Source organism: Dicentrarchus labrax, unplaced genomic scaffold (genome assembly GCF_905237075.1).
Source record: "Dicentrarchus labrax unplaced genomic scaffold, dlabrax2021, whole genome shotgun sequence".
NCBI classification, from domain to species: Eukaryota; Metazoa; Chordata; class Actinopteri; family Moronidae; genus Dicentrarchus; species Dicentrarchus labrax.
Genome location: NW_026136708.1, coordinates 7,154,454 through 7,166,898, shown reverse-complemented (window position 1 = coordinate 7,166,898; position 12,445 = coordinate 7,154,454). Strand labels below are relative to the sequence as shown.

At 39.0% G+C, this 12,445-nt stretch overlaps 1 protein-coding gene across 2 annotated transcripts in view; it reads right to left on the bottom strand.

Annotated features, from left to right (window-relative positions):
• The window catches only part of opn8b (opsin 8, group member b), a 33,519-nt gene extending 21,297 nt beyond the window's left edge, over positions 1 to 12,222 (bottom strand). For both annotated transcript variants that reach the window (XM_051408885.1, XM_051408884.1), the window contains exons 1-2: positions 11,903 to 12,222; positions 4,020 to 4,313 (exon numbers count right to left, since the gene is read on the bottom strand). In XM_051408885.1, the coding sequence (XP_051264845.1) occupies positions 4,020 to 4,313; positions 11,903 to 11,972 (364 nt within the window). In that variant the 5' untranslated portion in view covers positions 11,973 to 12,222. The remainder of the gene's footprint in view (positions 1 to 4,019; positions 4,314 to 11,902) is intronic.
• Positions 12,223 to 12,445: the final 223 nt, after the last annotated feature.

Below are 12,445 nucleotides of genomic sequence, written 5' to 3'. Positions count from 1 at the left end.
TGGTTTAAGTCATACTTATCAGATCGTTCTCAGTTTGTACATGTTAACGATGAATCCTCCATAAATACTAAAGTTAGTCATGGAGTTCCACAAGGTTCTGTACTTGGACCAATACTATTTACTTTGTATATGCTCCCTTTAGGCAACATTATTAGGAATCACTCCATTAACTTTCACTGTTATGCAGATGATACGCAGTTATATCTATCAATCAAACCCAATGAAATTAATCAATTATCTAAATTACAAACATGTCTTAAGGACATAAAATCCTGGATGACCTGCAATTTTCTGATGTTAAACTCAGAAAAAAACGAAATTCTTGTTCTTGGCCCCAAAAACCTTAGAGACTCATTGTCTAAAGATATAGTCACTCTAGATGGCATTAACTTGGCCTCTAGCACCACTGTCAGGAATCTTGGAGTTATCTTTGATCAGGATTTGTCATTTAACTCCCACATAAAGCAGACCTCTAGGAATGCCTTCTTTCATTTACGTAATATTAGAAAAATTAGACACATACTATCACAGACAGATGCAGAAAAACTAATCCATGCATTTGTTACTTCAAGGCTGGATTACTGCAACTCTTTATTATCAGGTTGCCCCAATAAGTAAAAAATTAAAACGCTCCAATTAATTCAGAACGCTGCAGCACGAGTACTGACAGGAACTAGAAAAAGAGATCACATCTCTCCTGTACTAGCTACTCTGCATTGGCTCCCTATAAAATGTAGAATTGAATTTAAAATCCTCCTCCTCACCTATAAAGCTCTTCATGGTCAGGCCCCTTCATATCTTAAAGAGCTCATAGTACCCTATTACCCCACTAGAGCACTACGTTCTCTGAATGCTGGGCTACTTGTGGTTCCTATAGTCTCTAAAAGTAGAACAGGAGCCAGAGCCTTCAGTTACCAAGCTCCTCTCCTGTGGAACCAGCTTCCAGTTGTGGTTCGGGAGGCAGACACCCTCACCACATTCAAGAGTAGGCTTAAGACATTCCTCTTTGATAAAGCTTATAGTTAGGGCTGGATCAGGTGAGTCCTGAACCATCCCTTAGTTATGCTGCTATAGGCCTAGACTATCGGGGGATTTCCCATGGTGCACTGAGCTACTCTCTTCCTCTCTCTTTCTGCACTCATTCATGTCCCTTTAATGCATGTTACTAACTCCACTTCTTCCCCGGAGTTCTTGTGCTTTCTCGTCTCGCAGGTTCTCATGGATCCTGGTGGAGCCTCCTGCCATGGTCCTGCTTGACTGCCATTGCCAATACTGTTGTTGCTGTGCACCTGTCTGTCTGTCTGTCTCTCGCTCTCTCTTTCTGCCTCTCTCTCTCTCTCTCTCTCTCTCTCTCTCTCTCTCACCCCAACTGGTCGAGACAGACGACCACCCACCTAGAGCCGGAGGATCTGTCCTAGGTTTCTGCCTTTTAACAGGCAGTTTTTCCTTGCCCTTGTCGCCAAGTGCTTGCTCATGGTGGTACTGTTGGGTCTCTGTAATTAATGTTAAAGAGTTCGGTCTAGACCTGCTCTATTTGAAAAGTGTCCTGAGATAACTTCTGTTATGAATTGGCGCTATACAAATAAAATTGAATTGAATTGAATTGAATTCACACAGACTGTTGATTTCAGTACTAGTCCAGGACCATGGGGGACGACAAAGACAAAGAGTAAACGCTGTGATAGTATTACGTGACATTGTTGGTTACACTGACCTGACTTTACTTGTTACACATGAAGTGTCAAATGATTCTACAAAAAATTCTCATTTTTCAACAACAATGTAATAAGATACTATATTGTTTTATTTGACATGCCAAACATCAAAGTTAAAATATGAATTGTTATTAACTCTGCTACTTTTCTCCAAACTCCAAGTGATGGACAGCTGCATAAACGTGTTGTAACCCAAACAAATTGCTATCTGAAAATGTAAAAATAAAACACTCTAACAACCTTGATTCTATCTCACAGGGCAAAGCTAGTGCTGACGTCGCTGCGAAGGCCGCAGCCGAACAATGTACTGCTTTGACTAACTCGCAATTAACACCTTTAAATTTGCAGGAATTGCAGGCAACAGAGGAACTCCAGAGAAAGCGCTTTAATTCACTAACAAAGTGTGGCAAGTGCCATTTACCAAAATATCTATTTCCCTACTATCATAGGTTGACACATGGGAAGGTCCAAGTGTCAAAAGGGGGTATGGTGAGGGAAATACAGAAATATAGTTTCATAAAGGTTCTTAAATTTCTCCCATAAATTTTGCCAGTTGTGTTATTTGTGTATGTCTAACAAACTGATTTCAAACATAACAAACATCGTGCCTAACAAAAAAGAGAAAATAGGACAATAGAAAACAAATTTGCGAAATGTTGCATAGGAACAGGTTTGACGTGGACAAAAAGCACTACTAATTGTTTTAATGCACACAAGGGCCAGAGTAAGGAACAGAAGTGGTCTCAGCCCATTGAAATCCTATTTGGTAGACTACTAAACACTGGGATTGGTCCTGTTAAAAGTAAAAAACTCCCTGACACCGGTCAATGGAAAGATGAAATGCTGTGTTATTGTGCAAACATGTCCCCTGTTCTTATATCCACAAGCAGGTGAAAGAAGCCATACCAAAGGCTGCTGAGAAAAACTCTACGACCAACACCAGGCGATGGGATCGTGATGAAGTTACTCCTCACAATAGAAACAGCAGTAAAGGTCCCTGAGAGAGCAACTTGGATCCATGGCAGCCACTGCAGACTTCCAGAACTGACATGAACATCAATCGTGCATCAATATCAGGAAAGCCAAAGAATAGGGCAAAAAAGGGAGATGCTACCAGCATCCCTGTTAGTCCAACCAAACCTGAGACAGCGTGTCTCGGTAGACAGCTGCATCAAGCAAAGAAACCAGTCCAACGAGCGAGGGGTGAAACAGCGCCCTCCTCCACCAGTAGCATGCCAAGCTCCAACAAAGTGACGTGCAGAGTGAAGTTCTGTGTCACCTACCAGGGATCAGCGATGGAACCCAGATCCTCGAGAACGTTTCATATAACATGACTAATGATGTTTCTCACTATAATGACTTCCTGCATGAAGAGGAAAGTAAGGACTGTCGGGCTCCTGAAGGATGGAGCATATGTGCCTGACTGACCACAGGTGAATTTTAGACTACACTGGTAAAAGTGTTGAGACCTTTGATTACTATCTTTGTAATGTATAATACTTTGAGATGTTGTATAATCCCTTACACTAAAGCTCTAATTATCACTGTGGTTAAATCTTTGTTAGTATGTGTGAATTCCAGCAAGAATCTCCACATCTTTACAATAGATCCGATTTGAATGAAGTGTAATCAGATTTTGTCTTATTTATATTCCTTATTTCTACTATCTTTGTAAAAATCACTCATAATTATATCACATAGATTTATCATACATAACCCAAATGACTGCTAATGATAAAAAACTCTTGATTGATTTTTTCCTATCATCCATGGATATTTTGACTGTTTAGTTCTTAAAAAATATTTTGTGAGCTCAAAGGGAGGAATGTAATGGCAATTTTTATGAACCTATACAACCCTTTGACCTGGTCATTGTAAAACCATACGCAACTGTTAAAGAGGCTATTATATGCATATAACCTTTAGCCCTATTTCTATCTACACTCTACGTCCAAGTAAACAGCGGAATGTTGAGACTTCACAAAGAAGCCAAGGACATGATCATCTCACCACACTATCCATCTGTTTACTGTCCCAGAACTCAGGAATGTTAGGAATTTTGAAAAACACTTATACTTATAGACCTTTGTAACCACCGTTAATCAAGTTTGGTGTGGCAGAATACAGTTTCATCACTCCTCCTAGAATAGCAGGAAGAGTCACCCATTACGTAATGATGTTTCTCAGAGCATATAAAATGTAAAAAATATCGTGGCATAAAATTTTCATTGCAGTTATCGTCTCCAAATGATAAATCCTAAAATACCATGTAGTGTTTTTTATCAGTGTTTTTAAATTACTCACTCGGAGACTGCAGATTAAGAGACACAACGAAGCGCACTATGGCCATGATAGTCAGGTTCATGATGCTTGCGATGCCGAAGAAGAACCCTGCCAGGCCATAATATGTACAAGTAATGTCTCCCCCGAGCCAGCGGTGGCTCCATGCAGAGGCCACTGCCAGGGGGTACATAGTAATAGCTGCTCCCAGGTCTGTCACTGCCAGATTCACACTCAGCAGCTCCGGCGGCTTCATCCTCGATGATTTTTTGACGGCCATGATGATGACCAGCAGATTTCCCAGAATGGAGAGAACAGCTAAAACACACAAGAGGAGACAGAGAGGGGAGGAAAGAGGGATAGAAAATAGTTTGAGGGTATGATGATGTGAAAAATATATGAGTAGAACGAAACACATGTTTAAAAATACATCTTATATAACCAGGGTGCGAACTACAGAGGAGTCAGGGGAGCTTGGCTCCTCTTAATAAGACATGAGCTCCCCTGAAAACATGATTTATGAAATTTTGGGGGCTCTCTAAAATATTGACAACATGCTTTTTTTTTGCCATGCTTTTCTATTTTTTCTGAATCTTGGATGGATGGATGGATCATGTGTAAAATTAGGCTATTATTGATGAATGTATGTATGTATGTATGTATGTATGTATGTATGTATGTATGTATGTATGTATGTATGTATGTATGTCATTAACTGACACAAAGCAAGCAGGCCTACGTGATTGCAGCTATGACTGAAATAAAAAACTGAGCTCTCCAAAAAACCATGGTATGGTTCGCACACTGTACATAATTGATGTCTTTTGATTGCATACCACGTCTCTGTGGTGAATTACATCATGCTTTTCCTCTTGTATGTGACAAAAGCTGAATAGTTTCACAACAACAAACCTCACAAAAGGATCTGCATTTACAGGCCTTGATTGGCTCATCGGAGCAGTGGTTTAAATGGTTTAAATGGAGGACGGGGAAAGAATTGCACACATTATTATCAATTAAATTCACAAACTGGCTGATTTCGGTGTACTCCCATTTTCAGGATGAACGGATTCCTGTTGTTCTGTGTTGGGTAATGTCGCCCCTATAGCCAAAACTAAAAGGACAATTGCCAAACATAAAATAAGACAGAGCTTTAACTCAAGTTTAGAAATGTCTGTTACACTGTTACAGGGTTAAATAGAGTGGATGTGAGGGGTTATAACATCATTAATTCTCCCTCATGGGACAGGCTGCTGACATTCCATGGGGCAGCCAAGGCCACTCCGTAACTGGTTTAGGATGTAAATTAAGGAGTGAGCCCCCAGTCCTCTGTTTGTTTTGGACGGTCATTAACTTGAGCAATCCAGGATAAAACAGCATGTGCTCCTTCTGACCTGACACACAGAACGACACAGAATGAACACACATTGACCAAAGGGGGCACAGAGCAGTCATGTATGAAAGGGTGAAAGTGTAAAGCAAACTGGATGGAGGTTGGGTAGGTTGCCTAGAAGCCAAGAGAAGAGGCACCCATTCAGTAACACATTTTATATTTTATAGTACAGAAGCCCCCAGGATAGGTGTTACAGATTTTGGCTTCTGACCCACAGTTTCATCTCCCTTATTGCTTTAGATGAGAAGACTGATACCACTCTCGTGTCTGTCTGGTAACTATGAAGCTACAGCAGGCATAGCTCAGCCTAAAATACAGCTTGGTTTTGTCCAGAGGTAACAAATCAACCTGCCAGCACCTCTAAAGCTCACTAAACAACAAGTTATATCTGTTAGTATAACTGACGAGTTGTGGTTTCATGGGCTGGAGTATTTCTTGGCTGTGTGCCCCTGGTGGACTCTGGCTGTTTGATGGGCAGAGCTGTAAAAAATAACAAGGGCATCAGCGTGCTGAACGGTTTTGATGCATTTATGGTGAAACAGTTCAGTCAGGGTTTGGATGGAGCAATTTATGGGGGCATCCAAGAGGGCACTTTTGTTGCGTTTTTTGAACATAGAGGCTTCGACCCGAGTCCATCAGTGCTGGATGCTGTAACTTCCTGGATTCAGTCAGCAAGTTAAGACTCCAGAAAATAGCATAGCACCCAGCCAAGAAATAGTCCTCCCCAATTCCCCTTATAATACTATAACTTTCTACAGATAAAACAAGAAATAATGTGTTACTATTTCCAGTCTTTATGCTATGCTAACGTAACCAAGCTGTATGAGACCAGAACCTCTGTAAGTGTGTTAGTAAGTGTCGGTCAGTCGATACATTTTCTTAACAATTGTTGTTTATTCAGTGGACATGCACACAGTTAAATAACCAAAGTTTGAATATCATTGTATCTCAAGCCACCGACTCTTCTGCAGAATCCTGCCACCTTGGGAGGAGGCATGTGGGTCACTCTCAGTCTGTAGCATTTCTAATTCAGTAAGCAGAGTCTGGAACCTTTCCAAGATCTCATCTTCTTTTTATCTCCAGGTTCCAGAGCCTCCCCACACAAAGCATGTCAAGTATGTAAGCCTCGAAGGGCTCACAGGTTATCTACTATGTGGATGCATAAATGAAACATTCCTTCATATCCATAACTGTCTACCACATGGACCAAACCGAGTCACCAAACTGATTTGGATGCTAACAAAGTAATTGTTTAACTTTTTATAATTAGATTTCAGTTTCTATTGAAAATTGCTGTAGTGGATGCTAACTTGTCTTATATAGTTTATATTATATGGTAATATGGAATATAGAGCGACTGCATTAAGTGACATTGGCTGGTGGAACAGAGGTTAGCCCAGACGTAAGGACAAGCATTTCCCCAAAAGATCTTTAAGATGGTTACACTGAATCAAAAAATTTAATTATATCTAAAGCATATTTAGAGGGAAGAAAAACAGAATAAGAGGAAGGAAGAGAAATGACTCATAAGACTGTGATTAGTAGAAATTGAAAAAGTTCTCTTTTGTTTTGTTCGGAACAGGAAATTGGTTATGGTTAAATTATTAGTTTATTACTTCTGTCGCTGTCTGTGCTTGACCTCGCCTAACTACCCTGCACAGCAGGCAGGGTTGTATTCCTCAGGTTGACACCTCATCTCACACCAGACCTGAGAGAAATGTAAATTTATACTGTGAGACAGGGAATACAATCAATCCCATTTCCAGAATGAGAACACTAGCCCCATGGAGTGCAGAGAGCACCCCGTTTTATCTTTACATTTTTATAGGTACAGTCATCTCAGTCCACATGACTGTCAGTAATGTATGGAGCATAACCCTGGGGACTTTGCACCTCCTCTTAAAGTCAGCCTGTCTGAAGGAGAAGCTTTATATGTGACTGAACATCTGCTATTGCATCAATATTCTCTGCTTCAGGTGTATAGTATAGTAGTAACTGCATGTTTTACTAGTGAAATTACTTTAGACATTTATGTTACCTTTCCCAAAGCAATAAACCAGCTGGGATTCAATGTGTGTAAATCCCACATTCTGACACCTTCATCAAAAAAGGAGTAAATTAATATGCCAACTAAAATGCCTCTGAAATAATACACTTTTGTTCTTTTATGTGTAGCTTAATGTTCTGCTAAAGTATTGTTGGAGTACACAAGCGCGCTACGTTCACGGCTCATCCTAATTAGCAGATAGAAAATATATGCCTCCAACACTGAGACAGACTCCTTTGCTCTTTCCCAAAACTAAATAAACCAGATACTACTTAAGTACAAAGCCCAGTGACCCAATCAGCTTCCACCTCCCTGATAATCACTTTCATTGATGTGCAGCCGAACCAGTTGCTCTCACAAGCCAATACAGAATCAATAGAGACACCTCAAGTGACCCTCACTGCTTAGGTTTATAAGGAAAGTAGGTCTTTGACAGCCATATGGGCACTATCTCACCGAGTACAAAGATGCAGAAAAAAAAAACAAGTTATATGCAGCGAGTGTGAAAAAAAGGTTATGAAACTCAAAATATGTGACTCTCTCCTAAAACTAATGCTACATTATCCACTTCCTAAGCATAATTTGCTTCCTGCTATTAAGTCTAGGGAATCCTAATTTGTTACCTCTTAGTTTAAGGTAAGCAGAATGGGGGGCCACACACACACAGTGATGTGACATTAACCATGTTTGACATACAAGAAGTCACACAAATATAATTTTATGAACATTAACCAAACCCAAACATAATCACGAGGTGTACAAGAGGGCAGAGATCCATAGTGTGTCTAATGTATTTATGGCTGAGTGAAAATGTGGTGTGATGAGTTGGAAGAAGGCGCAACCATTTTATATTCTAAGAAAAATAGATAGATAATTGAGGCATATAATCCTAACAAGGCTCAATAATGGTCTACGGGTAATATTGACTGGAGAGGGATTACATGACAGAATGTGGAGGGAGCAGGGGGCTGGGGTGGGATAGATAGATAGATAGATAGATAGATAGATAGATAGATAGATAGATAGATAGATAGATAGATAGATAGATAGATAGATAGATAGATAGATAGATAGATAGATAGATAGATATCATTCTCTAAAATTAAAATGAATGTATACAAATATATTCATGTTTTAAAGCAATAAATATCAATATTTTGATCTTAAAACCTGAAAAACAATTCATCTCGTAGCTCATTTTGTTTCTGATTTTGCCAAGCCGTACTGAATGACGTATAAGGAGAGCAGTGTGCATTCATGTTCAAAAACCGTATTGTCTTTTTGCACTTTTAGTGACTAAGGAGATGTTATGCATGTGTAACATATTTATGTATTTATCCATCATTTTTTTATTTAGGTGGCCACCTCGTCTTAACATGAATTAAATTCAAAAGGCAGGCCATAGAGGGTGCAGAAGCATCAGAAAAGGCGGAGGGTATTGCTTTTTTTCTTTTGCCTGACTGTGAGGTAGCCTGATTTTTTTTGGGAGCGGAAAATGTTTCTTTATTTCAGCCTTCCTCAACAATTGATAATTACATAAACAGTTATTTTATGTATATTATGGTTATATGGATTTGTACTTTGGCGGCACACATTAGAAGTTTCATTAAGATATTATGGTTTGTATTGGGGTACACTAATTTAACATTGTTATGTTATGTTATATATGTTATATCATTTTGACATGCAGTGGGGCGGGTGTTGTAGTTCAAAGTCAAGAGATCAAGAGATTCAAAAAAAGCATTAATTATCCTAAGGAGGGCCTTGCTTTTTCAAAGTGAAAAATTAGGTTTAACTCCCCCTCACCACACAAGTCATTTTCGGACAATCCCACAAAATGTCTCCTTTTGACTGAAATGCTCATATTTGTGACTCTGTGATGTGACTATTAGTTTCATCATTCTGTCTCACTTTTGTGTAATTGGTGCAAGGCATCTGAGAAGAGGTTTGCCTCCTCCTAATGACCTGAATCAGAGCAGTCACATCAGCACTGACATCCCACTTTATTCCTGTGCTAATGAGAGAGCAAGTGTTGTGCATGCATCCTGTGTCAGTAGCAGATAATTGCAATGAGATGACGCATGTAATATCGCAGCATAACAGAAAGGTACTCACTGGAAAAGCCACAACAAAGTGTGAAATAATGTAATGTATGCTTCAGTATTCGTCAGTACTATGAAATATTGAGAATATAACAACATTTGGATTTCACCAGATTTACACAGGAATAAAACAGCAAGATTTATCTAGAATTCACGCCTTTCCCCTTTTTTTTAAATAGATGTTTTGCTTGCAGTATTTATTATCTTTCCCCTAACAACCTCTCTCACACTTACAGTGTTGTATATACAGTATACTATATGCCACCACAGATCATCAAACACAAAATTCATCTCATAGTATTCTTGTTTTTTTCTGCAAACATACTGTATCACTAAAAATATTTTGTCTTATGTTCATATAACTGCACACTCTGATCTCTCTTATGTTTAAGTTTAAACCTGTGTCTTATGTCATCTTGGACAATATGTCATATTGCACCAAAAGGTAAGTTCTTCAGCATCTGTTAATAATCTTAGTGTACATTTCCAAATAATGTCTGATTTATTTGAATGTAAAACGCAGTCCTCAGGATGACCACACCAGCTCCTTTGTTCCATTATTAGTTGTGATGTTGTTCGTGAACCATTATCATTTTTCTGTCTTTTTTTTAATAAATGAATACAAGACAGAATAATAAGATGATGCTACAAATACAATGCAGAAATGTCTCTTTACTAATAACATTAAGACCCAAGCACGATGAGACTTTTGTACATTGTGCTGGTCCCCAACATAAAAACACATGTTTCAATATAAATGAAATGCTCACGACACATGTGTAATAGTATTCGATGTTTTTACATTATTTAAGGCTTTTATACTAAGCATAATGTAAAATTATAGTATTCTGGAAATTGTAAGGTACAAATACCAATTATAGGTCAACACATTGCTAAATCTGGCTGAATTATAAGACAGAAGCAGGCTTGGAAAAGCCCCCAAATTAAGATATTTTAACTCAAAACATTACGTTACAGTGGCATAAATACCTAAAGGTAGCATTAGGAATGAATAAATTGTTTTATTTCCAATACTTCAGAAATACTACATATACTAATCACTTAGTGTAAAATGTGGTCATAACAGATCATTAAATTAATATTGATTAACTATTAATATATAATAGTTAAATCTGACAGAATTTGACAACAAACTGAGGCATTTTTTAGTGCTGGCAGCTGTCACCCCATGCCCCCCCCATCTAGATTTGCCCCTGGCCAGAAGTGAAGTTTGAGAACTGAAAGAGCTGGGCTTAGCTGATCCAAATTATCTGGATCATTAAAAAATACCCAGAATCCTCATCACTAATTAGAAGAAACAAATCAACCTAACAATGTGGAAGTGTTATCACATGATAGATCCTGCACCAGGGTCAGCAGCTTGCTTTTTGGCCTGTTTACGCCGTCTGCTTGACCAAATCCACTATCATCCATCTTTCATTATTACATTAGATTATTGTAAATCTATCAATCTGTCTTTGGTTGTTGAGTAGATTATACTACCTTATGATTTGTACATCATATGACTTATGAAGTTCCAGAAAAATATCCTGTGTGAAATAGAAGGAGGACAACTGCAGTGTCTGCCAGTCAGACCAATTGTTAACTGCACGAATCATTCATTGTAGCTAAGAGCTACACAAGATTAAGGCTGGCTTTAATGTCAGATATATAACATTGCAATGAATGTCAGAAACATACATGAATACATCATTACAGTTATATCACAATATCTCACAGCAGGCTGAAACACCCTGCTGTGAATGTGCCCTGTGTGTATAAAATCCACTAGACTAATTGCTTATTAGTTTTCCTTCTTAATAGACCACATGAAGGCTCCTAATGTATCTTTTAATTTCGCTTAGCTCAGTTACCGCACATTGGACACTGCATAATTAGATTCTGTCCCTTTGGAAGAAAATTGCACTGATTTACACTCATCCTCTGCACTCCAACCTTAATCATGAGCCTTGCATGACTAACTCTAACACACACAGTGATTGCCAAACACAAATGAGCTACTCAAAGGGATGAGTTTATGTAGATTGCCAATGAAAACACTTGACAAACATTTCCAAGTCAAAGTTTTACATGACTAGAGAAGCAGACTTTTCTCAGCAGGTCTTAATGCATAAAAGAGAAGTTCACCATATATCTGTTTCCATTATTCATGAGTAAATTGAGTAAGATTTGATTATGGGAAAGCATAATTTAGTGCTTTTTGATTTCCCGGGGAAGAAATTTATTCAGTATACCTGTATTGTTCACTCACACATAACTGAGCCAATGAGGGATGCAAAGCCTCTGTGCGCCACAGCAGCTTATTATATCAGTAACTCAAGCTTACGCGCGTATTTGAACTTACCTACAACCAGCAGATAGCAACCTGTGCAGATGTCCAGCGCTGGGGATAACGCGGAGCTGTAGATATCCATTGGGACTGTGCTGAGTAACTGAGATGCAGGGTGAAAACGATAACAGAGAAAAAGTGACCCGTCTTCATGGGATGGAGAAAAGGTCGAAGTGCGGGGTTGTTGATGCGACCCGGTGTCAGATCCACCTGTACTCAAGTAGGGGGCAGAGAGGTTGTCAGGGCGCAGCGCGCCGGTGTTCTCCCGCTGAAGCCTGTCCTGTATAAGGTGCGTCGCCCAGAGAGGGCAGGGCTACCATCCAGCGTCTCCACTGCCGCTCAGTGACTGCTGCTCACTCAACTGAGTGGAGAAGAGGAGAGAAACATCTCGAGCTGTTGTGCATGTTGCGCTCTGAATCACTTTTCAGCGCTCTATCACAGTTTAACCACCTTAAACACATACACTGTAAAAAAAAAAAAAAAAATAAAAAAATAAAAAAATAACATGAATTTAAAAAGTATTTATTCATTAAAAGACTCATTCAATATTTTTGGATT